We start from the raw sequence: 23,376 nt of genomic DNA, 5'->3' as shown, positions 1-23,376 counted from the left end.
TAATACAGTGGATAAGTATTGCTTCACTTTTTTTCCTAGAATCTACAGTACTTAAATGTGAATAAAGGACACAAAAATAAGAAAAATGCAGAAAACCCAGTCTCTATCATTTTGGCAGAGCTATGTAAAATTTCAGATTTTTTCCACATGCAAATATTAAGATTTTTGAAAATTCTTAGGGGCCTTTGCCAAATTCAAATGATCCAAATGTTGCCATCTGCCAGCAAAGCTATATTATGGCAAAAGGAGGAAAATTAAACATTAGAACAGTGAGAATTTCACAAACTTGCTCCAGGTAGAATTTTGCTATTTTATAAGCCAAAGATTTCAAATTTTTGCCAACTAAACCCATCTTGCATTTTATGTAATTAGGAAATCTAAGCCAGGAATACAAAAGTGTTACTTTTCTAAAAATAAGCTAATTCTTCTTTTATTTCTTTTGCCACACATACCATCAGTGTGGCTTCTTTTGGGGTCTTAAGTCAATAAGGTTCTTTCTAAGAGCAAAGGAAACTAAAAATAGACTTGTTGCCCCAAACTCTCTAAATAATGTAATGCCAATATCTTTGCAGCAGTGTTTCCAGAGCCTATAGTTTTTTTTATTAAGGGGCCCTTGTGGCACAGTGGTTGAGCACTTGGATGTTAACTGAAATGTCGGCGGTTTGAACCCACCAGTTGCTCTGCGGGAGAAAGGTGTAGCAGTCTGCTTCTGTAAAGATTTCAGCCTTGGAAACCCTATGGGGCAGTTCTACTGTGTCCTATAGGGTCACTATAAGTTGGCATTGACTCAACAGCAATGGGTTTGGTTTATTGTTTTTTTATAGTTTTTATTTGGAAGATGCATCCAAACCAAAACAAAATCCGTTGCTGTCGAGTCAATTCTGACTCATAGAGACCCTATACGGCAGAGTAGAACTGACCCAGAGGGTTTCCAAGGACTGGCTGGTGGATTCGAACTCTCGACTTTGGGTTAGCAGCCGAGCTCTTAACTACTGCACCACCAGTTTACATAAGGCTTATTCTTTCTTTTAACAAAGCAAAACAAAACTTTAGGAAAAATACTGTTATATATCATTTGGGTAACAGGGTTCCTATACTTAATAAGCTTTCTTCAAATTTCATAAGGAAGGAGAAACTACCATGAACAATGGGTTCTTCAAATGTTCCCTGAATAATTCTCAATACTTTAGAAGATTTATTTACGTCTCTACTTCCTTCACGGAACCCTGGTGGCTCAGTGGTGAAGTGGTCAGCTGCTAACCAAAAGGCTGGCAGTTTGAATCCACCAGCCTCTCCTTGTTAACCCTAGTGGGCAGTTCTCTGTTCTATAGGGTTGCTGTGAATCGGAATTGACTCTATGGCAACAGGTTTGGTTTGATTTTATTCCCTTCAAAACAGGAAAGCTTAGAAAGGATAATTTTTTTTAAAAGCCATGTTGTTGTTGTTAGGTGCTGCTGAGTCAGTTCCGACTCATGGCGACCCTATGTACAACAGAATGAAACACTGCCTGGTCCTGCGCCACCCTTATAATCGTTGTTATGTTTGAGCTCATTGTTGCAGCCACTGTGTCAATCCACCTCGTTGAGGGTCTTCCTCTTTTCCGCTGACCCTGTACTCTGCCAAGAATGATGTCCTTCTCCAGGGACTGATCCCTCCTGACAACATTTCCAAAGTATGTAAGAGGCAGTCTTGCCATCCTTGCCTCTAAGGAGCATTCTGGCCGCATTTCTTCCAAGACAGATTTGTTCGTTCTTTTGGCAGTCCATGGTATATTCAATATTCTTCACCAACACCACAATTCAAAGGCGTCAACTCTTCTTCGGTCTTCCTTATTCACTGGCCAGCTTTCACATGCATATGATGTGACTGAAAATACCATGGCTTGGGTCAGCTGCACCTTAGTCTTCAGGGTGACATCTTTGCTCTTCAACACTTTGAAGAGGTCCTTTGCAGCAGATTTACCCAATGCAATGCATCTTTTGATTGCTTGACTGCTGCTTCCATGGCTGTTGATTGTGGATCCAAGTAAAATGAAATCCTTGACAACTTCAATCTTTTCTCCGTTTATCACGATGTTACTCATTGGTCCAGTTGTGAGGATTTTTGTTTTCTTTCTGTTGAGGTATAATCCATACTGAAGGCTGTGGTCTTTTATCTTCGTTAGTAAGTGCTTCAAGTCCTCTTCACTTTCAGCAGGCAAGCTTGTGTCATCTGCATAACGCAGGTTGTTAATGAGTCTTCCTCCAATCCTGATGCCCCATTCTTCTTCATATAGTCCAGCTTCTCGGATTATTTGTTCAGCATACAAATTAAATAGGTATGGTGAAAGAATACAACCCTGATGCACACCTTTCCTGACTTTAAACCAATCAGTATCCCCTTGTTCTGTCCAAACAACTGCCTCTTGATCTATGTAAAGGTTCCTCATGAGCACAATTAAATGTTCTGGAATTCCCATTCTTCGCATGTTATCCAAAGTTTGTTATGATCCACATAGTCCAATGCCTTTGCATAGTCAATAAAACACAGGTAAACATCCTTCTGGTATTCTCTGCTTTCAGCCAGGATCCATCTGACATCAGCAATGACATCCCTGGTTCCACATTCTCTTCTGAAACCAGCCTGAATTTCTGGCAGTTCCCTGTTGATATACTGCTGCAGCTGTTTTTGAATGATCTTCAGCAGAATTTTGCTTGCATATGATATTAATGATATTGTTCTATAATTTCCACATTCAGTTGGAACACCTTTCTTGGGAATAGGCATAAATATGGATCTCTTCCAGTCAGTTGGCCAGGAAGCTGTCTCCCATATTTCTTGGCATAGAGAATGAGCACCTCCAGCACTGCATCTGTTTGTTGAAACATCTCAATTGATATCCCATCAATTCCTGGAGCCTTGTTTTTCACCAGTGCCTTCAGAGCAGCTTGGACTTCTTCCTTCAGTATCATTGGTTCCTGATCATATGCCACCTCTTGAAATGGTTGAGTATCGACTAATTCTTTTTGGTATAATGACTCTGTGTATTCTGTCCATCTTCTTTTGATGCCTCCTGCATCGTTTAATATTTTCCCCATGGAATCCTTCACTACTGCAAGTCGAGGCTTGAATCTTTTCTTCAGTTCTTTCAGCTTGAGAAACGCCGAGTGTGTTCTTCCCTTTTGGTTTTCCATCTCCTGCTCTTTGCACATGTCATTACAATACTTTACTTTGTCTTCTTGAGAGACACTTTGAAATCTTCTGCTCAGTTCTTTTACTTCATCAGTTCTTCCTTTTGCTTTAGCTGCTCGACGCTCAAGAGCAAGTTTCGGAGTCTCCTCTGACATCCATCTTGGTCTTTTCTTTCTTTCCCGTCTTTTCAGTGATCCCTTGCTTTCTTCTTGGATGATGTCCTTGATGTCATTCTACAACTCATCTGGTCTTCAGTCACTAGTGTTCAATGCGTCAAATCTATTCTTCAGATGGTCTGTAAATTCAGGTGGGATATACTCAAGGTCATATTTTGGCTCTCGTGGACTTGCTCTGATTTTCTTCAGTTTCAGCTTGAACTTGCATAGGAGCAACTGATGGTCTGTTCCACAGTCAGCCCCTGGCCTTGTTCTGACTGATGATATTGAGCTTTTCCATCGTCTCTTTCCACAAATGTAGTCAATTTGATTTCTGTGTGTTCCATCTGGCGAGGTCCATGTGTATAGTTGCTGTTTATGTTGGTGAAAGAAGGTATTTGCAATGAAGAAGTCGTTGGTCTTGCAAAATTCTATCATGCGATCTCCGGCATTGTTTCTATCACCAAGGCCATATTTTCCAACTACTGGTCCTTCTTCTTTGTTTCCAACTTTCTCATTCCAATTGCCAGTAATTATCAATGCATCTTGATTGCATGTGCGATCAATTTCAGACTGCAGCAGCTGATAAAAATCTTCTATTTCTTCATCTTTGGCCCTAGTGGTTGGTGCATAAATTTGAATAATAGTCGTATTAACTGGTCTTCCTTGTAGGTGTATGGGTATTATCCTATCACTGACAGCGTTGTACTTCGGGACAGATCTCAAAACGTTCTTTTTGACAATGAATGCAACACCATTCCTCTTCGAGTTGTCATTCCCAGCATAGTAGGCTATATGATTGTCCAATTCAAAATGGCCAATACCAGTTCATTTCAGCTCACTAATGCCTAGGATATTGATGTTTATGCATTCCATTTCATTTTTGTCGATTTCCAATTTTCCTAGATTCACACTTTGTACATTCCAGGTTCCGGTTATTAATGGATGTTTGCAGCTGTTTCTTCTCATTTTGAGTCGTGCCACATCAGCAAATGAAGGTCCCAAAAGCTTTACTCCATCCATGTTATTAAGGTTGACTCTACTTTGAGGAGGCAGTTCTTCCCCAGTCATCTTTTGAGTGCCTTCCAACCTGGGGGGCTCATCTTCCAGCACTGTATCAGACAATGTTCTGCTGCTATTTATAAGGTTTTCACTGGCTAATGCTTTTCCGAAGTAGACTGCCGGGTCCTTCTTCCTAGTTTGTCTTAGTCTGGAAGCTCAGCTGAAACCTGTCCTCCATGGGTGATCCTGCTGGTATCTGAATACTGGTGGCATAGCTTCCAGCATCACAGCAACACACAAGCCCCCACAGTATGACAAACTGACAGACACGTATTAACTTGAAAATAATCAATTTCGTGTTGGGTTTACTAAATAACCACAACAAAAACAAATACAATATAAGGAGGAAAATCACTGCCATGAATGTACTAATCAAAGTGCCTTGTTGCTATGTGCGGTCAAGTAGATTCCAACTCATAGCGACCCTATGTGACAGAGTAGAACTGCCCCATAGGGTTTCCAGGTTGTAATCTTTACAGGCGCAGATTGCCAGGTCTTTTCTCCTGAGGAGCCACTGTTGGGTTTGAATGGCTGACCTTTTGGTTAGAAGCCAAAAGCTTCACCATTGTGCCACTAGGGCTCCTTCAAAAGTGCCTTAGTAGGGGAGAACTGTCATTTATGTGGTTTGAGCTGAAAGTTCTTTTTAAAATAGAGAATCTGTAGCAGTTTCACACACATATATTATTATTATATAAAACAAGATCAGAAGCATGACCGAAGTAAGAAAAGAAGATAGCTGATTTCTGTTAAATGAGAATTACACCATTTAAATGTATGAGCTAGGAGGTATATAGCTATTATGGATAGAATTGTGTCCCCCAAAATATGTGTTGTAAATTCTAACCTCTGTACCTGTGGTTATAATCCCATTTGGGAATGGGCTATCTTTGTTATTTTAATAAGGCAGGGCTAGTGTAGCATGTATCTTGAGTAAATCTCTTTTGAGATACAAAAGAGATTAAATGCAAGCTAGAAGCAGAGATAGGGTAAGACAGATCTTGAGTCAATCTCTTTTGAGATATAAAAGAGATTAAATGCAAGCTGGAAGCAGAGATAGGGTAAGACAGATGCCAAAACACATGGAGATCTCCAAGGAACCAGGAAGCAGAAGCTGAGGAGGCAAGGACCTTCCTCCAGAGCTGACAGAGAGTGAAAGCCTTCCCATAGAGCTGATGCCCTGAATTCAGACTTCTAGACTCCTAAACTGTGAGAAAATATATTTCTGTTTGCTAAAGCCATCCACTTGTGGTATTTCTGTTATAGCAGCACTAGCTAACTAAAACACAAGTGTTTAAAATAAAGGTCACTTGCAAAGAATGCCAATCTTCATCTTATTACAATCACTGCAACCATATCCCATACAATTACCTAACTGAAAAAAAATCTCTACATACTTATGTATATATACATAAACACACACTACGGATATTATAAACAAATATTTTTCCTATGAATCTATACATAACCAGTCACTGGAATGAATATAAAAATTGAAATACATTACAACATATGGTATTAACACTGTACTATCTTTAAGCAAAAGAAGTGCTATCAAAGAAGGGAGTGTGCTTAGATCAATGTGGGTGCAAACCCTCAGCAAGCTGAAGTGGGTCTTTAAACACTCATCAGAGTTCCTGGGCAGAGGAAGGCCAGGGGGAGCACCCTGTGGCCAGGTCCAGAGGCATGACAGAGAATGGTATTTTGGGCTCCCACTCCACTTGGATCTCCAGTTTTCCGGGGCCATTTGAGCACTGATTTACAGAAACACTCTTCTGAATTTTCTTCTCACTTCAGAGGACCTGCAAGGGGTTCCCAGGCATTTTTATGAACCCCTCCATATTTCCATCATGATAATACAAGATTGCATTCTATCTAGTATTATTGTTTCTTTTGCTGATCCACATGTCAGTCTCAGTGGGAGTCTCCAGCTGAATTTCAATTCCACAGCCCCAGAAAAAGTCATAGTTGAGCGCCCTGCACGTAATGTATTAACACAGCGCCGACACGGAAGACACGGCTGCAGTTTCCACCAAGAATTGCAGAATGCTCCACTGCACGGGGTAGTGATGCTTTGACAGCTACATTTTACCAGGGCAGATATAAACCTTCAATGACATGAACTGAGAAACGAAACCAACGTTGATAGTAAATACATGACAACCAAAGAACGTTTTCTCCTCATAACTGACACTAGCGCATTATTCACGTTGAAAACTATCTCTTTGTGATAAAAGCTAACTCTCAAATCTTTAAAAAATGGTCATGGAGTGTCTAACAAATAAATGTTCACTGACAATAGAAATGCTCAAAGCAAAATTTTCAGACAGGGCTCAGGAGACAAAAACACATTTCGCTTCATGAAATAATGTTCTTGCCTCTTGTTAAGAATATGCAATTGCTCGTCAAGTATGGGGACCCTCCTAGAAATTCTCTAAACTTAAAAACAGAATGCTTATAGAAAAGGGTTAAAGAAAGTAGACATATGAACACATGAGTAAAGAAATACAAAAGTAAATACATGAAGCAAAGACTAAAAACATTAGAGTACATGCCAGGGAACACAACAGAGAACTCCTGAAGGATCAGGAGAGCAGTGGGATGCAGACCCCAAATTCTCGTAAAAAGACCAGACTTAATGGTCAGACTGGGACTAAAAGGACGCTGGAGGTCATGGTCCCCAGACCTTCTGTTAGCCCAAGACAGGAGCCATTCCTGGGGCCAACTTTTCATACAGGGATTGGACTAGAATATGGGGTGGAAAATAATACTGGTGAAGAACGGGCTTCTTGGATCAAGTAGACACATGAGACTATGTTGGCATCTCCTGTCTGGAGGGGAGATGAGAGGGTGGAGCAGTCCAGAAGCTGGCCAAATGTACACGATGAGAGTGGAAGGAAGGAGTGTATTGTCTCATTAGGGGCATAGCAATTAGGAGTGTATAGCAAGGTGTGTATAAATTTTTGTATGGGAGACTGACTTGATTTGTAAACTTTCACTTAAAGCACAATAAAAATTAATTAAAAAAAATTGGAGTATATGGGGAGAGCATGGCTGCGTGTCCCTATACACATTATCCCAATGAAGTCACAAAATAATCCTTGAAATAAGTACTACTGTCCCCATTTTACCAATGAAGAAAAAGACTCAAAGAAGTTTATGTAATTAGTCATGATAACGCGGCTAATCTGTGGCAAAGCTGGGGTTTATACTCTTGTCTGTCTCATTCTTTGACTAAAAACCATGCGGTCCTGATAAATACCCACTATAATTACCCTTGAATTCACTTTTCAAAACCTTGAAATCTGGAATTATTGAAAAACTTTACTTTCTTATTTTTTACTTCCAATATATTTCTTTTTTACCTTTAAATATTATAGATTGTGGTCATTTTTAAAAATATGAATTTATTTACCAACCCACACTGAATGGTATTCAACTAGGTTTCTTAAGATGTCCTTCCTACCTATCAGTATCAGTGTCACTTATATATTATCTTCATCTATTGATTGTTCCAAGGATCCTGAGAAGTCTTTACATATGCAAATCCCACTCTCTTTCACAGTAATACTCTGAGTAATTAGTACCCTGGATGTGTCTGGTGAGGCAGAACTTCTTCTCTTACATAATCATAAAGCTGATTTGTTTATTTTCTACTTGTGCTCTTTGAAGATTGCAGAAGTGGGGCTGGCAAGAGATTGGGGGAAGTAAGGAGTGTGGATCTAGATTGGGATTTCAATTCCTTTTCTGTGAAGAAGACTGTGAGGGTAAATGAAGCTGTTCTGGTAGTCGGTGGCACAAAGGACATGGCTTATGAGAAAAAAATCACCATGAGGATAGGAAGGGATGGTACCAGTGGGCTTCTCCTGAATCAACCTAAAAATGGTATTCTGTGTCTCTGAGGCAGCAAACACTCAGCCATCCTGGGGGAAGTACTTTTGAAGGAAAATAAAGAGCTCTAAGGCAACAGTCCAGGCTCTTTCTAGTATAGTATGGCACTGACTGAGCGCCTTCTGAGGAAAGAGTCATCCTTCATTGTCACCTGAGGAACCACTCTGGTCTGTGGTGGTGGGTCTCAGGCCTAGATCCTGAACTGCGGACTGAGCTCTAGATTTCAGGGTAGCAGCAGCTAAGAATAAAAGCATCCCTTCTGACTGTGGAGGAGAAGCAGTTTGTATCAGCATCAGAAGCATGATAGGTCTGGGAACAATTAGTAGAGTCCTCTGACCTGAAGACTTAGTTCTGGCTTCGATACACGACATGCCCTAGAGAAATGGCCTTCAAACTTTTTCTCAGACACTACCTAAAATAATTTTTAAAATGTACATACTCTCTTGAGGCACTTACTAATGAAGATCGAAGACTACAGCCTTCAGTATGGATTGCACCTCAACATAAAGGAAACAAAAATCCTCGTAACTGGACCAAGAAGCAACATCATGATAAACAGAGAAAACAGTGAAGTTGTCAAGGATTTCCTTTTACTTGGATCCATAATCAACACCCATAGAAGCAGCAGTCAAGAACTCAAATGATGTGTTGCATTGGGCAAATCTGCTGCAGAAGACCTCTTTCACATGTTAAAAAGCAAAGAATGTCACTTGACGATTATGGTGTGCCTGATACGCATGTGTTGTGACCCAAGCCATGGTATTTTCAATCGCCTCATATGCATGCAAAAGCTGGACAATGAAGAAGGAAGACTGAAGAAGAATTGATGCCTTTGAATCATGGTCTTGGCAAAGAATGTTAAATATATCACGGACTGCCAGAAGAAGGAACAAATCTGTCTTGGAAGAAGTACAGCCAGAATGGTCCTTAGAGGCAAGGACAAGAAACTTCATCTCATGGACATGTTATCAGGAGGGACCAGTCTCTGAAGAAAGAAATATACATTTAATGTTCATTTCCTTGGACACTAAGACTCTAAGGAGTAAAATTTTCTTCTGGATTGACTTTTTATCACTATTATTAGTAGTATTCAACAGATCCAAAACAAATATATCACAAATTTGTATTAGTAATAAATATAAAAGGTAAAAAATGTTCATTAGATATGTATCTCTCTCGCAATGAAATGGATAGTGCTTTTTTTCCCAATTAATTCATGTATCCACAGGTGAATATCACTTAATGCTAGATTGAGAGACAGTTTAGCATCAATTTTAATCCAGGTTTTTGTTTTTCTGTTGTAAGATCTAAGAAAATAAGTACATGGGGGCCTCGTTATAGCAATGTCCCTCAATTTGTTTAATTCCTTCCTATTTAAATGGCCCCCAACCACATATTGATTGATAAGCAAAAACTGTTTTTCAACCACTTAGCAGTTGAAACATGAATAAATCCATCAACTTTGTTGAAAGCACAGAAGTAGAAGCTACTTAATATGTAGAAGGTTTATCACATCATCAATCGATCACACTGTCAAAATTAATTTAAAAAAACAAAAAACAAAACAAGACACCAAACCTATTGCCACTGAGTTGATTCCAACTCATAGCGACACTATAGGACAAGTAGAACTGCCTCATAGGGATCCTAAGGAGCGGCTGGTGGATTAAAACTGCTAACCTTTGTCTTTTGAATGGTGCCCTGGAGGTTTTTCCTCTCTGAGACAAGAACCATAGTTAGACTCCAATTGGTGAGAAGCATGCCTTTCTTTGTAAAGTGGAAGATGGACAACTGTGAAAAAGGATTAGCAAAAAAGACCTTTTATAGCAGGCCCTTTGCGGGACAGGAGAGCTTTAGGAAAGACTACTTATGGAAGTTGAGAATTCATATACAGATTCTTTTAAAACTATATTTGTCCCTAGACATTCCTTGGAAAGCTGTCTTGTTCACCCAGGTGGTCCCATATCTCAGTTTGAAAAACACTGTTGCAGCCAGGGTAGAAAACATCTGGAAGTGGCCCTGGAACGCCAGTCTTAAGTGAACAGACACAAGCAAACGGCTGACTTTAATGTGAATATGTTTTTCATGAAATTTCAGAAACAATGGGGGTTGAGGTGGAAGAGCCAGACTGGACATCCTGCTAATCTGGGAAGATGTTGGCTCAAATGGCATATCCCAAGACCCACTGGGAGGTCTTTTTTTTTAAAAAAAACTTCCTAAAGGGTACAGAAAGTAATTAGTTTACTATGTACCTACTGAGGCATGTCACTGTGGCTGATGTTAGAGGGTAACCAGGAGGAATAATAAATAGCCCTTGTTTTCATGGAGTTTCCAATTTACCTCAGCCATATGCTAGGGCAATAATTTTCAAGCAAGAAGAGAATATGTGGATGATATTAGACCACTAGGTCAAGGGCAGAGGAAAGAGGGCAGCCACAGACTACATGTCTCTGTGGAAGAACGGAGGACTGTCAGAAGTCCCAGGCAGCAGGGGGTCTCCGAAGAAGCACATCACAGAAAGTTATATTTGGACATTTTCCATGACAGAATTTGGTGATCAAGACAGAACTACAAACAACACCTTCTAGAAAGACATTTTGACCCCTTACCTTCTCCTCTCTACCTGAACTCTACCCAAAAGTGGAAGAAAGAGTTGATGGTGAGCAGGTGGGGGTACAAAATAAGATAAGTGAAAAGAACAGGCTACAGTACCCTTTTCCCAACTACAGGTCTCTGGGTCAGCTGGAAGGAAAGGTCCAAGTTTTGACTTAAACTAGACTGAAATTTTCAAATATCTGAAAATGGTACTTAATACCTGAAAGTGACCAGAACAGCTATGGAATCTGCCAAGATGTATTCAAGGGACATAGAAGGGAGATCCTAGAGTGTCTGAGGGCATTGGTGGTATAAGACTTAAAGTTCTTGTCTATTTACACTCGTTAAATTTAGCATCTTTGATAAATTGGCTATATAACTCAAATGGAATAATAATAAAAAGAAATGGAGAAAGGTACCCTGAAAACCAAATTACAGAATGTAAGGTAAAGCTATTTACAAGCTATAAATCCACCACTGTTGTTGTTGTTAATAATCATAACTATACAAGCTTTCTCCCAACCTCTCTCCCTGTTTGCCATTGGAGCTCACCACTGCTCTCCATCCAGCACCTGGAACCCAAGCCCCATCATATTTTCCCTTTAATAAAGATGCCACAAACTATGTGGGGATCCACAGATTTAAAAAAAAAAAAGTGTCCACTAAATGAACCGAATTATTTACTTGCAAATAAACTCTCAATATTTGTAATTTATGTGGCCAATGTTTTTCTTCTCTAGGCTTCATTTTGGTCAGCACCAGCAGTATCAGTCTTAGAGAAATGTTACTTTGAGTGAATCTATTTATATAAGGAGAAGCAATCTGCCACATTTTTAAAGATGAAAATGACAAAAGACAAAAAAATTGTACAGTTTGAGGGATTTTCTCTTGGTTTATTAAAATAGGCACACTTTTTGATGGATCATACATAAAAAAGTAGCATATTCTATCTCTAGTCTGCAAGAGCAGCTGACTAATGAACGTACTTCAAAAATTATTCTGACATTACTAAATTAAAATGAAAACTAACGTGCTGTTAAAAAAAAAAAAAAAAAGCATGGTTCGCTTCTCTTGGTTTATATGCGACCTGTATTTAATCTCCCACGCACTTGCTCGAGCACCTTGTCATTCTGATACGTTTCCATTTGTAGCTGCAGTATTCTTTCAAAAGTCTGACAGATTATTATACTTCTGCCTCAGAATTTAAAGTTTCCTGTAAAGGTACTGGAGTCTATAAAAAAAAAAAAAAAAAGGAGTCTATACCAGCCATAATTTTCACGGAGTAGAAGAATGTTCTGTCCTAATATTCTTAAATTTATTTCTTTAACAACTCAACTTTTAGTTTTTCTTATCGCTCTTTCCCTTTCTATTATTTTGAGGAAGTTGGGGACAGAGACCCATTAACCTTCAAATGCCTTTAATAAAACAACTATTAGGTGGAGAAGGGGCAGAGGACATGGCACATGTTGTTTCCAGGATTTTTAACAATCCTTTTTTTTTTTTTTTTAAATTGTGCTTTAGATGAAGGTTTACAGAACAAACTAGTTTCTCATCATACAGTACACACATTGTTCTATGACATTGGTTAACAACCCCATGACAACACTCTCCCTTCTCAATCCTGGGTTCTCTATTACCAGCTTCCTGTTCCCTCCTGCCTTCCAGTCCCTGCCCCAGGGCTGGCATGCCCCTTTAGTCTTGACTTGTTCCATGGGCCTGTTCAATCTTTGGCTGAAAGGCAAACCTCAGGAGTGACCTCATTACTGAGCTGAAAGGGTGTCCAGGGGCCATACTTTCAGGGTTTCTCCAGTCTCTGCCAGGCCAGCAAGTCTGGTCTTTCTTTTTGAGTTAGAATTTTGTTCTACATTTTTCTCCAGCTCTGTCCAGGACCCTCTGTTGTGATCCCTGTTAGAGCAGTCAGTGGTGGTAGCTGGGCACCACCTAGTGTTACTGGACTCAGTCTCGTGGAGGCCATGATAGATATGGTCCATTAGTCCTTTGGACTAATCTCTCCCTTGTATCTTTAGTTTTCTTCATTATTCCTTGCACCCGAAGGGGTGAGACCAGTGGAGTATCTTAGATGGCCACTCACAGGCTTTTAAGACTCACCAAAGTAGAATGTAGAACATATTCTTTATAAACCATGTTATGCCAATTGAACCATATGTTCCCTGAGACCATGGTCCCCACAGCCCTCAGCCCAGCAATTCAGTCCCTCAGGGAGTTTGGACGCGTCTATGGAGCTACCATGACCTTGCCTTGTATAGGTTGTGCTGGCTTCCCCAGTATTGCGTACTGTCTTACCCTTCACCAAAGTTTCCACTTATCTATTGTTTATTAAGTGTTTTTCCATCCCCACCCCTCACCTCTCTCATAACCATCTAAGATTGTTTCTTTTTGTATGTAAACCTTTTCATGAGTTTTTACAATAGAGGTCTCATACAATATTTGTCCTTTTGTGATTGACTTATTTCACTCAGCATAATGCCCTCCAGATTCATCCATGTTATGAGATGCTTCAGAGTTTCATCATTGTTCTTTACTGTTGTGTAATACTCCATTGTGTGTATGTACCATAGTTTGTTTATCGATTCATCTGCCGATGGGCATCTAGGATGTTTCCATCTTTTTGCTATTGTGAACAATGCTGCAATGCACATGGGTGTGCATATGTCTATTCGTGTAATGACTCATTTCTCTAGGATATATTCCTAGGAGTGGGATTGCTGGATCATATGGTGTTTCTATTTCTAGCTTTCTAAGGAAGTGCCATATTTTCCAAAGTGGTTGCTATCATTTTGCATTCCCACCAGCAGTGCATAAGAGTTCCTTTCAATCTCCCTGCAGCCTCTCCAACATTTGTTATTTCCTGTTTTATTGATTTGTGCCAGTAATGCCGGGGTGAGAGGGCATCTCATTGTGGTTTTGATTTGCATTTCTCTAATGGCAAGAGATGGTGAACATTTCCTCATGTATCTGTTTGCCACTCGAATGTCTTCTTTGGTGAAGCATCTGTTCATTTCCTTTGCCCATTTTTTAATTGGATTATTTGTCTTTTTGTTGCAAATGTATTGGATTTTCTTGTAGATTTTAGAGATTAGACCTTTGTCTGATTTGTAATAGCCCCCAATTTTTTTCCCACCCTGTAGGTTTTCTTTTTACTCTTTTGGTGAAATCTTTTGATGAGCAGAAGTATTTAATTTTTAGAAGATCCCAGTTATCTAGCTTTTAACAATCCATTTCTTTGCTTGTGTTTCCCTAATAGCGATTTCTGTCTTGACCCTCTGTCAGGTATTACGAGTTCTTGTGTTTGTTTAGGCAAAGTATGCTTGTCATTTGTGGGGCTGTGTTTTAAAGATCACTACATATCAGGACATTTGTGACTACTACATGACATTACAGACTGTTCCCCCCCCCACTTTTAGCTAATCATTCCTCTTACTATCTGTGATGGTTGATGTTATATGCCAACTTGGCTAGGCTATGATTCTCAGTGGCTTGGCAGTCATGATGCAGTTATCCTCCATTTTATGATCGGATGTGAGCAGCCAATCAGTAGAAAGGGGAGTTTCCTTGGGGGTGTGACTTGCATCTAGTATATAAATAGATGTTCTGGCATAGCTTGCTCTCTCTCAACTCTGCACTCTTCTCATCACCTGACCTCTGGGATGTAAGTCTGCAGCAGTCTCCAGCCTGTTGCCTGACCTACAGATTTTGGGTTCATCAGCAGTCCCTTCCCCTCAAGCTTGTGAGCCAGTAGAGGTCTTCAGCCTGTTGCCTGACCCGTGGATTTGGGGTTTTTCAGTCCTCCCAATTGTGCGAGCCATTTCCTTGAAGTAAATTCCTGTCTATTTACACCTATATTCGTTTCACTGATGGTACTCCTCTAGAGGACCCAGACTAAGACTCTATCTCTTTGTTTCGTTTCAGGTGGTATCATTAAGGGTTTAAGTTAAAACTGAAATACTGCAATGTCTAGAAATGGTAAAAAGCTAGAAAAGTGTGGCAACAATGCTTCCATACCTCATTCATAGACAGCAAAACTTTTCCTGGTTCACTGAGACGCTATGAAACTATAACTTAAATGCCCATAAATACTGTGTTCTCTGTAAGTGAAAATGACAGTTTATTCATATTCCCTTCCCTATGTTAAAAAATAAAAATTAAAAATAAAACTCTAACAAATAAAGATCAGCTTGCTACCACTCTTTATAAATCAAACTGGTCTATAATCACCACTTTTATTAGACCCCAGGTCCTAAATTCTAAGTTATGTACCAACCTCATATGCTGGTTCCACCTAATTGCCGGCAGGAAATCTGAACTACAGGAATGAAATAAGTAAAGGCTAGAAATCTTGATTACATTTATTGGAAATATGGATTAAATAAGGTACTTTAATTAGTACCAGACGGAAGGATGAATTGATCTCCAACAAAGCACAAACTGTTGAAGCAATAAAATTTAGAAAACGTGTCTGAGGCATAATTCACCATGATGATGGAGGAGATGAAACTCTCTCCTGTTGTGGCAAGATGAAAGTAACGACATCATTGAAAAGCTGCAGTTGATCGGCGTTCAGGAGATACATTTTGAAGTTAATCCACCCCTTGAATACAACGATAAATACAAATCTTTTAATTCATTTTAAAAGTTAACTCGGTGTTCATGAGGAAACACAGAAAGGCTATTTTAGCCAATTTCCTTGTGGAAAAGGTAACAAAAAATTTATTTTTCTGAGAATACTAGAGGCTTTTTGTAATATTTTCTCTTTTAACTTCCAAGTATTTTAAATCATTTAAATTATTCATTTACATTTCTTTACTACTAGAATTTCTTACATTGTGAGTATATTAAAAATCAAATGGGCAACACCTTATGAAAACTTTTACTATTTGAGAAAAAAGTTACTGTTGAAATAATGTAACTATTCAGATATAAGTCAATCCATTTCACTGAACAAATATTTAAGTATCAATTAGTTCAAAATTTTGGAGGAATTATGCTCAGTGAAAAATGCCAGACACAAAAGACTACATATTGCATGATTTCATTTACATGAGAAGTCCAGAAAATATAAAGTTTTAGAGCTAGAAAGCAGATCAGCATTTGCCTGGAGTTAGTAGTAGGAGAAGGAATAGACAGTTAATGTGCACAAGTGAACTTTGGGGGCTGATGCAAGCGTTCCAAAACTGAATTGTAATGATAGTTATAGAACTGTAGAAATTTACTAAAAATCATTCAACTATGCATTTATAATGGATGAATTTTATGGCATGTAAATTATACCTCAATACAAATCCTAAAAAAAGAAGAAATTTCAGTGTCAGATAACATGGCCTTGAGATTCTCAGGGGAGTTGTACCCTCTCAAGATCTCAAGGACTGGTGGGAAGATTAAAAAATAAACTAACACAAGTACCATAAGAGAGCTTCCCAATAAGTGAGTGGTGGCACACTGATGTGCCTTCAGTGGGTTTCAGGAGTGCCAAGACCACAGTTCTCTGTCACTGGGGTGGCATGGTAGGACCCAGGGTTTGTATTTCATTATTTCCCTATAGCTGAAAAGATGATGTTGTTATTGAGTGCCATCAAGTCAATTCTGACTCACAGCAACCCTGTATGACAGAATAGAACTGCCCCATAGGATTTTCCAGGCTGTAATCTTTACAGGAACAGATTTCCAGGTCTTTTCTCCCAAGGAGACACTGGTGGGTTTGAACTGCTGGTCTCTCCGTTAGCAGCTGAGCTGTTAACCACTGCACCACCAGGACTCCTTGAAAAGCCAATAAGCTCATGGAAAAAGGCGCCACATCATAAATCATTAAGGAAATGCAAACCAAAGCTAGAATGAAATGCCACTTCACACCTACTCTATGACTATAATAAAAAAAAAAATCAGATAAAAAGGAGTATGGGTGAGGGTGTGGAGAAACTGCTGGAGAGAATTTACAATGCTGCAAGCACTTTAAATACATAAGTGGGAACAAAAGAGAGAGACATCCAGTTCATCTGAAAAGTCACCTTGGTAAGCAATAATTAATGATTTGGAATTATATAATACTTTTTTTTTTTTGGTCTTTTTTCATGTAGCAATGTTTTCAGGAGTTATTCATGTTGTAGCAGACATAAGTACTTCACTTCTTTTTATGACTGATTAATATTCCACTACATGGATATACCACATTTTTTTTTATCCATTCTTAAGTTGATGGGTATTTGGGTTGGTCCTCCTTTTGCCTATTATAGGTAATGCTACAATGAACATTTGTGCTACAAGAAAAAAGACCAAGTATTATATAATTCCAAATCATTAACTATTGTTTCCCGAGATGACTTTTCAGATGAACTGTATGCCTCTTATCTTTTGTTCCCATTGATGTATTTAAAAAATAAAAGGATGAGGCTGCTTTGCTTTGCCTGTGTTGCCTTGAATGTATACGTTATCTTTATAATTCTTGGTGATTACGCAAGTAAGCACGTGAGTTATAACACATTTATGTTTACTTCATTCCTAATACAACCAGCAATCAAAAAACATAAGAGTTTTCAAATATATTTGATTAACTGACTTTTCACCTCTTGCTTCTCCAAGCTCAGCTATTCATTCTCCCAGGTCAACAGCTGACTTACTCACCTTCTCTCCCTGCAGTTACTTCCACTCCCCATCTCTCTGCCTTTCTACTGGATCATTCCACCAGCACACATTTTTCAAGACAATCTTTCTTTAAAACCAACAAACAAAACAAAACCTCTCCCTGACTCCTATGCCCTGATAAGAACAGCCCTATTTCCTATTCTCTCACCACCAACAAACAAACAAACCTTTTGCCTCCTGAAGCCCTGGTGGCTAGTGGTTAAGAACTACCGGTGGCTAACCAAAAGGTTGGCAGTTCAAACCCACCAGGCGCTCCTTCGAAATCCTAGGAGGCAGCTCTACTCTGACCTATAGGGTCACTATGAGTCAGAACTGACTCAGTGGCAATGGGTTTTTTTCTGTTGCCTCTGAGTAAAAATATGATTTCTTTTTGTAACTTTCACTTTAGCACCCAACAACTCTAACAGTTACTTGCCTGCCACAGTAAATATTATACCCACAAATATTTGCTGTGTCTAAGTCAAAAAAATAAGTTCAATCAACTGAATTAATACATTCTGATTGAGTGCTTACTAGCTACTGAGATACAGGCATAAATAGGAGAGGATCTGTGCGCTTTTGTCAAGAGAGAAGCAAATGCAAACAAACAAATGAGAAACACGTCAGTCTAAGAATTAAAAAGCAACGAGCCAGAAGTATCTTAAAGGGAAGGGCTTCTCTGAGGTGGTGATCTTTACATTAAGATGCTCAACGTCAAGTATCCAGCTGTACAAAGGTAAGAAGGAAGAAGACTGCAGACAGTAGGAAAAATAGCTGCAATGATGAGATTAAGGCTTGAGGAACTACATGAAGTCCAGGGTAGCTGATAGCAGTTGACACGGGGAGAGGGGCAAGATAAGGTCCTGGATATAATGAGGCATAGGCAGATCTACAGGGGTTTGCAAGGCACAGGGAGAAGTGTGGGCTTGATCCTTCGCACAGTACTCTGTGTATAGCTCTCTGCTGCACTTGACCCTTTTCGTCCCCTTGGCATAACCCCCTAGACTGTGCCTGCCCTAAAGAAAATGGCATCTCTATCTTTACTGCCTAGCCAGGTTCTCAGCAGAAGTTTCCTGAACGAACAGGTCACATACTTGACACTGTGACAAGGTAATAAAAAAAAAAAAAAAAAACCCCTACGTTCTGTAAGACATTCTGAATAGAGTCTAAATGGAATGAAAAAAAAAATGTTTCCTAAAGGCAGTGTACACATGAAAGCCGGGCAAGTTTCATTCTATTTCCTTAGGCCTGCCTGGTTATTGCTACCAGAAACTGTGATGTTTCCTAAGTTTAAATCCGTTAAAGAGAGTATCTTCCAAATTTAATTAAACTCACTCCTAGCATTTAAAGCATAAAAATGCCAGCAAGGAACGCTTCATCATTCCTGATTAACATTTATGTCTCTAACTGAAGCATACTCTCCAAAACATTTTGAGATATGATGCAAAATTGGTGGTGCAGTGGTTAAGAGTTTGGCTGCTAACCACAAGGTCGGCAGTTCAAATCTACCAGCTACTCCTTGGAAACTCTACAGAGGTAGTTCTACTCTGCCCTACAGGGTTGCTATGAGTCAGAATTGACTGGATGTCAACAAGCTTGGTTTTCAATCCGCCTCCTACACATGTGAAAACTGGACGATAAGGAAGACCGAAGAAGAAGTGACATCTTTGAATTGTGGTGTTGGAGAAGATTATTGAATATACCATGGACTGCCAAAAGAATGAACAAATCTGTCTTGTAGGAAATATAATCAGAATGCTTCTTAGAGGCAAGGATGGTGAGACTATGTCTCACATACTTTGGACATGTTGTCAGGAGGGACCAGTCCCTGGAGCAGGACATCATGCTTGGTAAAGTACAGGGTCAGTGAAAAAGAGGAAGACCCTCAATGAGATGGACTGATGCAACGGCTGCAACAGGCTCAAGCATAACAAGTACTGTTAGGGTGGCGCAGCGCCGGGTAGTGTTCTTTCTGTTGTACGCAGAGTTGCTATGAGTTGGAACCAACTCCACAGCACCTAACAACAGCAACAACAACATCACCACGGAACTATATGGACTTAGAGATGGAAAAGCTACTGAGTTGCAATTCTAACAACTGAAATGGGATCCTATCCTACAGTGTAAATAATTATTTGTAATAATAACGCATTTTTCTTAGAAAAGGCTTATTTACATTTTATTGCCTAGTAATTAGCTTCACATTTGAATGCTGGATATTCTGTTTGTACTGCACAGGGATTCTGCTATGGTTCTAATTACGACATCATTATCCAGAAAGGCACACACTGGTTCTGACACAGTTGAAACAAAGCTAGCCAAATAGCAATTTCAGAGTGTAATACCATACCATTCTGCAAATAAATAAAGTATGCTTCTTTGGGAAGAAAAAAAAACACTTTTTTTCACATGGCTTACTGCGGCCTTGAGGCTTCAGCCTGGTCTGTCTGCAGTTTTTCTCCTCCTTCTACTTCCATTGTACAGTAAACAATTCGATTGGGAGCAACTGACTTCAAGCCTTGCACTTCCATTATGACAATCTAAAGATAAAACATATTAAAAAATACGTCAAGTTGGTAACACTGAGCAATATATAGAGACAGTAGCATGAACTGCAGTGAGGGAGACCACTGAAAGAGTTATCTGGTAACATCAATGGTCTTTCTTCTGTCTTCTTTATAATCTACCTCTATTCACTGAAGTTATAGTAAATAACATTTTGAGGAAGTCTGGTATCTGAAGAAATATCTCCTACCAGCTGTTAAATGAAAGTCAGGCTAAAATCTCATAATATAAGCTTTAATGAATTAAGTAAAACTTAAGTTCTGACCCTTAAAAAATTACTGAACGTCTGCATGAGGTAAAGCAAAATCATAAATGAAAACTCTGCAAATGTGATAAAGAAATATATGTTGAGTTCTGTACAAAGTGATATAATTTTTATGGCTGGTATTTCATTGTCATTATCATACCAATTCACTGATATCAATATACTACACCATCAGAAATTTTCTATAGTCATTTATTTTAGAGGACTACTATTAAAAAAAATTTCTTTTTCTTTACGCCATTTTTGGCATTGTATATCTTATTATCAAAATAGTATCAAACCAAAACCAAACCCATTGCTATAGAGTCTATCCTGACTCACAGTGACAGAGTAGAACCACCCCATTGGGTTTCCAAGGCTGCAAATATTTATGGGAGCGGACTGCCACATCTTTCTCCCATGGAGCAGCTGATGGGTTTGAATCACTGACCTTTTGGTTAGCAGCCAAGTGCTTTAACCACTGAGAAACCAGGGCTCCTTCAAAACATACAGAAAATATAATTTTCCACTGAACATCTTAATACTAACTTGACAAGGAAAAGATAATTTTCCTACCCATTAAAAAAAAAAATAATAAAGGAAGGTACTAATTGAATGTAATGAATTGGAAAAGTGTGGAAAAACTGATGCTGCCTTTTGTATCTGTAATTCCTAGGAGACAGGAAACACATACGTATACATTTTTTTAAATAATATTTTATTGTGTTTTCGGTGAAGTCTAACAGCAGTTTAGATTCCCATTCAATAATTTCTACACAGTTGTTCAGTGACATCAGTTACATTCTTCACAATGCACAACCATTCTCTTTATTTCCGTTCTGGCTGTTTTGTTTCTATTAATCTAGTTTCCCTGTCTCTCTACATTCTTGTCTTTGTTTTAAAGTAACTGTTGACCATTCGGTCTCACATAGGTCACGTGTTTTTTAATGTTTGTGTTTTTTTATGTTTGTATAAAAGGCTTCCAATCTTAATATTGCATGCAGTCCTAACATTCTTATTAAATGCACACATAAAATGTAAATATTATTTGCCGAAGTTTTTTTTAATCAAAATTTGTACCATGAACTTCTCTAAATTCTCAAAATAATAGATTTTATGACATTTTTATATATGCACATTAATTTCTTTATTGATCTCACATTGTATTTGTACAAACAAGATTACAGCACTCACGGTATGTAGCTACCAAAGCCTCCACCAAGACATCATCAATATCACTTATTGATCACGTAATACATTATGAGAGACATCCCACTTTTCAGACAGTCATGACGTGAATCTTGAGGCAAAATTACTCTCAAAGAATAAATCCATCTTAAAAGAACTGGTTTTCATTTCAGCTCTGGTGCAACAGGAGGTCTATGTTTGTAAATATGAATACACATTGTGATTTGTTTTGTTTCATTAAAATATATGGGAAACTGATTTCTAAAAAGGAACAGGTGAAAGTCAAACCACTTAGCTTCCGCAGCCTGAGCTTTTGTCCTTTGTACACTGAAATGCATGTGCAAACATGTGAATTAAAACAAGGACTTAAGTGAAAAGGGTCGGAGGGACTTAATGAAGAATTAACAGATAAAAAATTACACCTTTCACAGCTATTCTAATACTCAGGGAAAATGGGGTGAAGGACTAAATCTTAATTAAATAAAATAAGCAAAAGAACTTAAGCATTTTTAATGACTCAAGGTTGTGGTTAGTAACATTAAAACGAGTAAAACTCTTACACCACCGCAACTAACCAGAAGTCCACACAAATGAAATGTGTAATCACATCAGTTAAAAGCCAACTACGTACTATCCACTGACCACCATGACTCTAATGATTTTTTTCTTCATTCAGTGATAAAATTTCTGATGGTCACTTAGAACATTTGAGACTCCAGAATCGTGTACTGCACTATAAGTCTAGACATCCTGATGTCATTGGTTCCTGTTTTGGAACACGGCTACTTGTAGTGCATCTCTTTCTGTGGTGTGTTTCATAGCCAAAGTGCAAGAGAGAAGGGAGCAAGCATCTGCTTGGCACTATTTCTGTCACCTCTACTACAGGCCACTGTAAATAGAACTTCCTTAAACATACAACTTGTGAAACATCATTCTGCTCTCAAACAATACTCCCATCTGTGCAGGGAATGTTTTATCCTACAGAATTGCCACGTTCAAAAGATGTAACTTCTGTTATGAATCTATGCATATAAACAAAACAACGCAATTCTACAGCTCTGAGTTCCAAAAGAGAAATACAACCATCCGAACCAACAAAAAATAGCTAGTTTCAATCATTAATGATAAAGACACCCCTGATTTCCATGGACAATCAACCAACTAATTTTAGATAACTGTTTCAACCACTTTCCACCAAAACATATTAATGGAACTACATGAAATAAAATGGACCTATGGTTATGTTTCATCTTCTCTTGTGGGAAGTCTTTGTGACTGATGCAAAAAAAACATAAAATAGTCAACATTACCCTAGGAGCAAAAAGAAAGATATGAAACCAGATAATATGCTTCTGAGTGATGCATTGACCAGAGTTATGTGACCCATGCCCCTGTGTATGTTGTGAGAAAATGGCGGTGGGCAAGATGATGAAAACGGGGACCATATGTTACTAGATAGAGAGGGAGTCATGGGGTCTGCCAGCCTGAGGGCATTGAAAACAGTGTGAAAAAGCAACTGTATTCATGCCACTGGCACCACTCACCTTAGAGAATACAGACTCAGAACTTCACAGTTGGATATTTGTTTTTCTAGTTTTACTCTATTATTTAATTTTTAAAAATGTTATTGTAGGCTTAGTGTTCTGTGGATTAGCTTGCCTCTTGCTTTATTATTCTCTCTAAAGGCTTCTGAATGGGGAGATCTTCAAGTAATCTTGTATGACTAACTGCTGTTTTTTGATGCCATCAACCTCTGCAATTCAGTAAATACATACGGAGTGAACTGTGCACCAGGCACTGTTTTAGGCTCTTGTGAAACATCAGTAAACTCCCTCCTAGAGCTTACATTCTAGCAGAGAAGAGCAAATAACA

General features: G+C 38.8%; 1 protein-coding gene across 2 annotated transcripts in view; it reads right to left on the bottom strand.

Moving 5' to 3' along the window:
* The window catches only part of CADPS2 (calcium dependent secretion activator 2), a 608,633-nt gene that overhangs the window by 313,878 nt on the left and 271,379 nt on the right, over positions 1–23,376 (bottom strand). For both annotated transcript variants that reach the window (XM_049893894.1, XM_049893893.1), the window contains exon 6: positions 19,926–20,047. In XM_049893894.1, the coding sequence (XP_049749851.1) occupies positions 19,926–20,047 (122 nt within the window). The remainder of the gene's footprint in view (positions 1–19,925; positions 20,048–23,376) is intronic.

This window comes from Elephas maximus, chromosome 8, assembly GCF_024166365.1.
Source record: "Elephas maximus indicus isolate mEleMax1 chromosome 8, mEleMax1 primary haplotype, whole genome shotgun sequence".
NCBI lineage: Eukaryota > Metazoa > Chordata > Mammalia > Proboscidea > Elephantidae > Elephas > Elephas maximus.
Note: the sequence above shows the minus strand (reverse complement) of the source record. Positions and strands in the feature narration are given on the sequence as shown.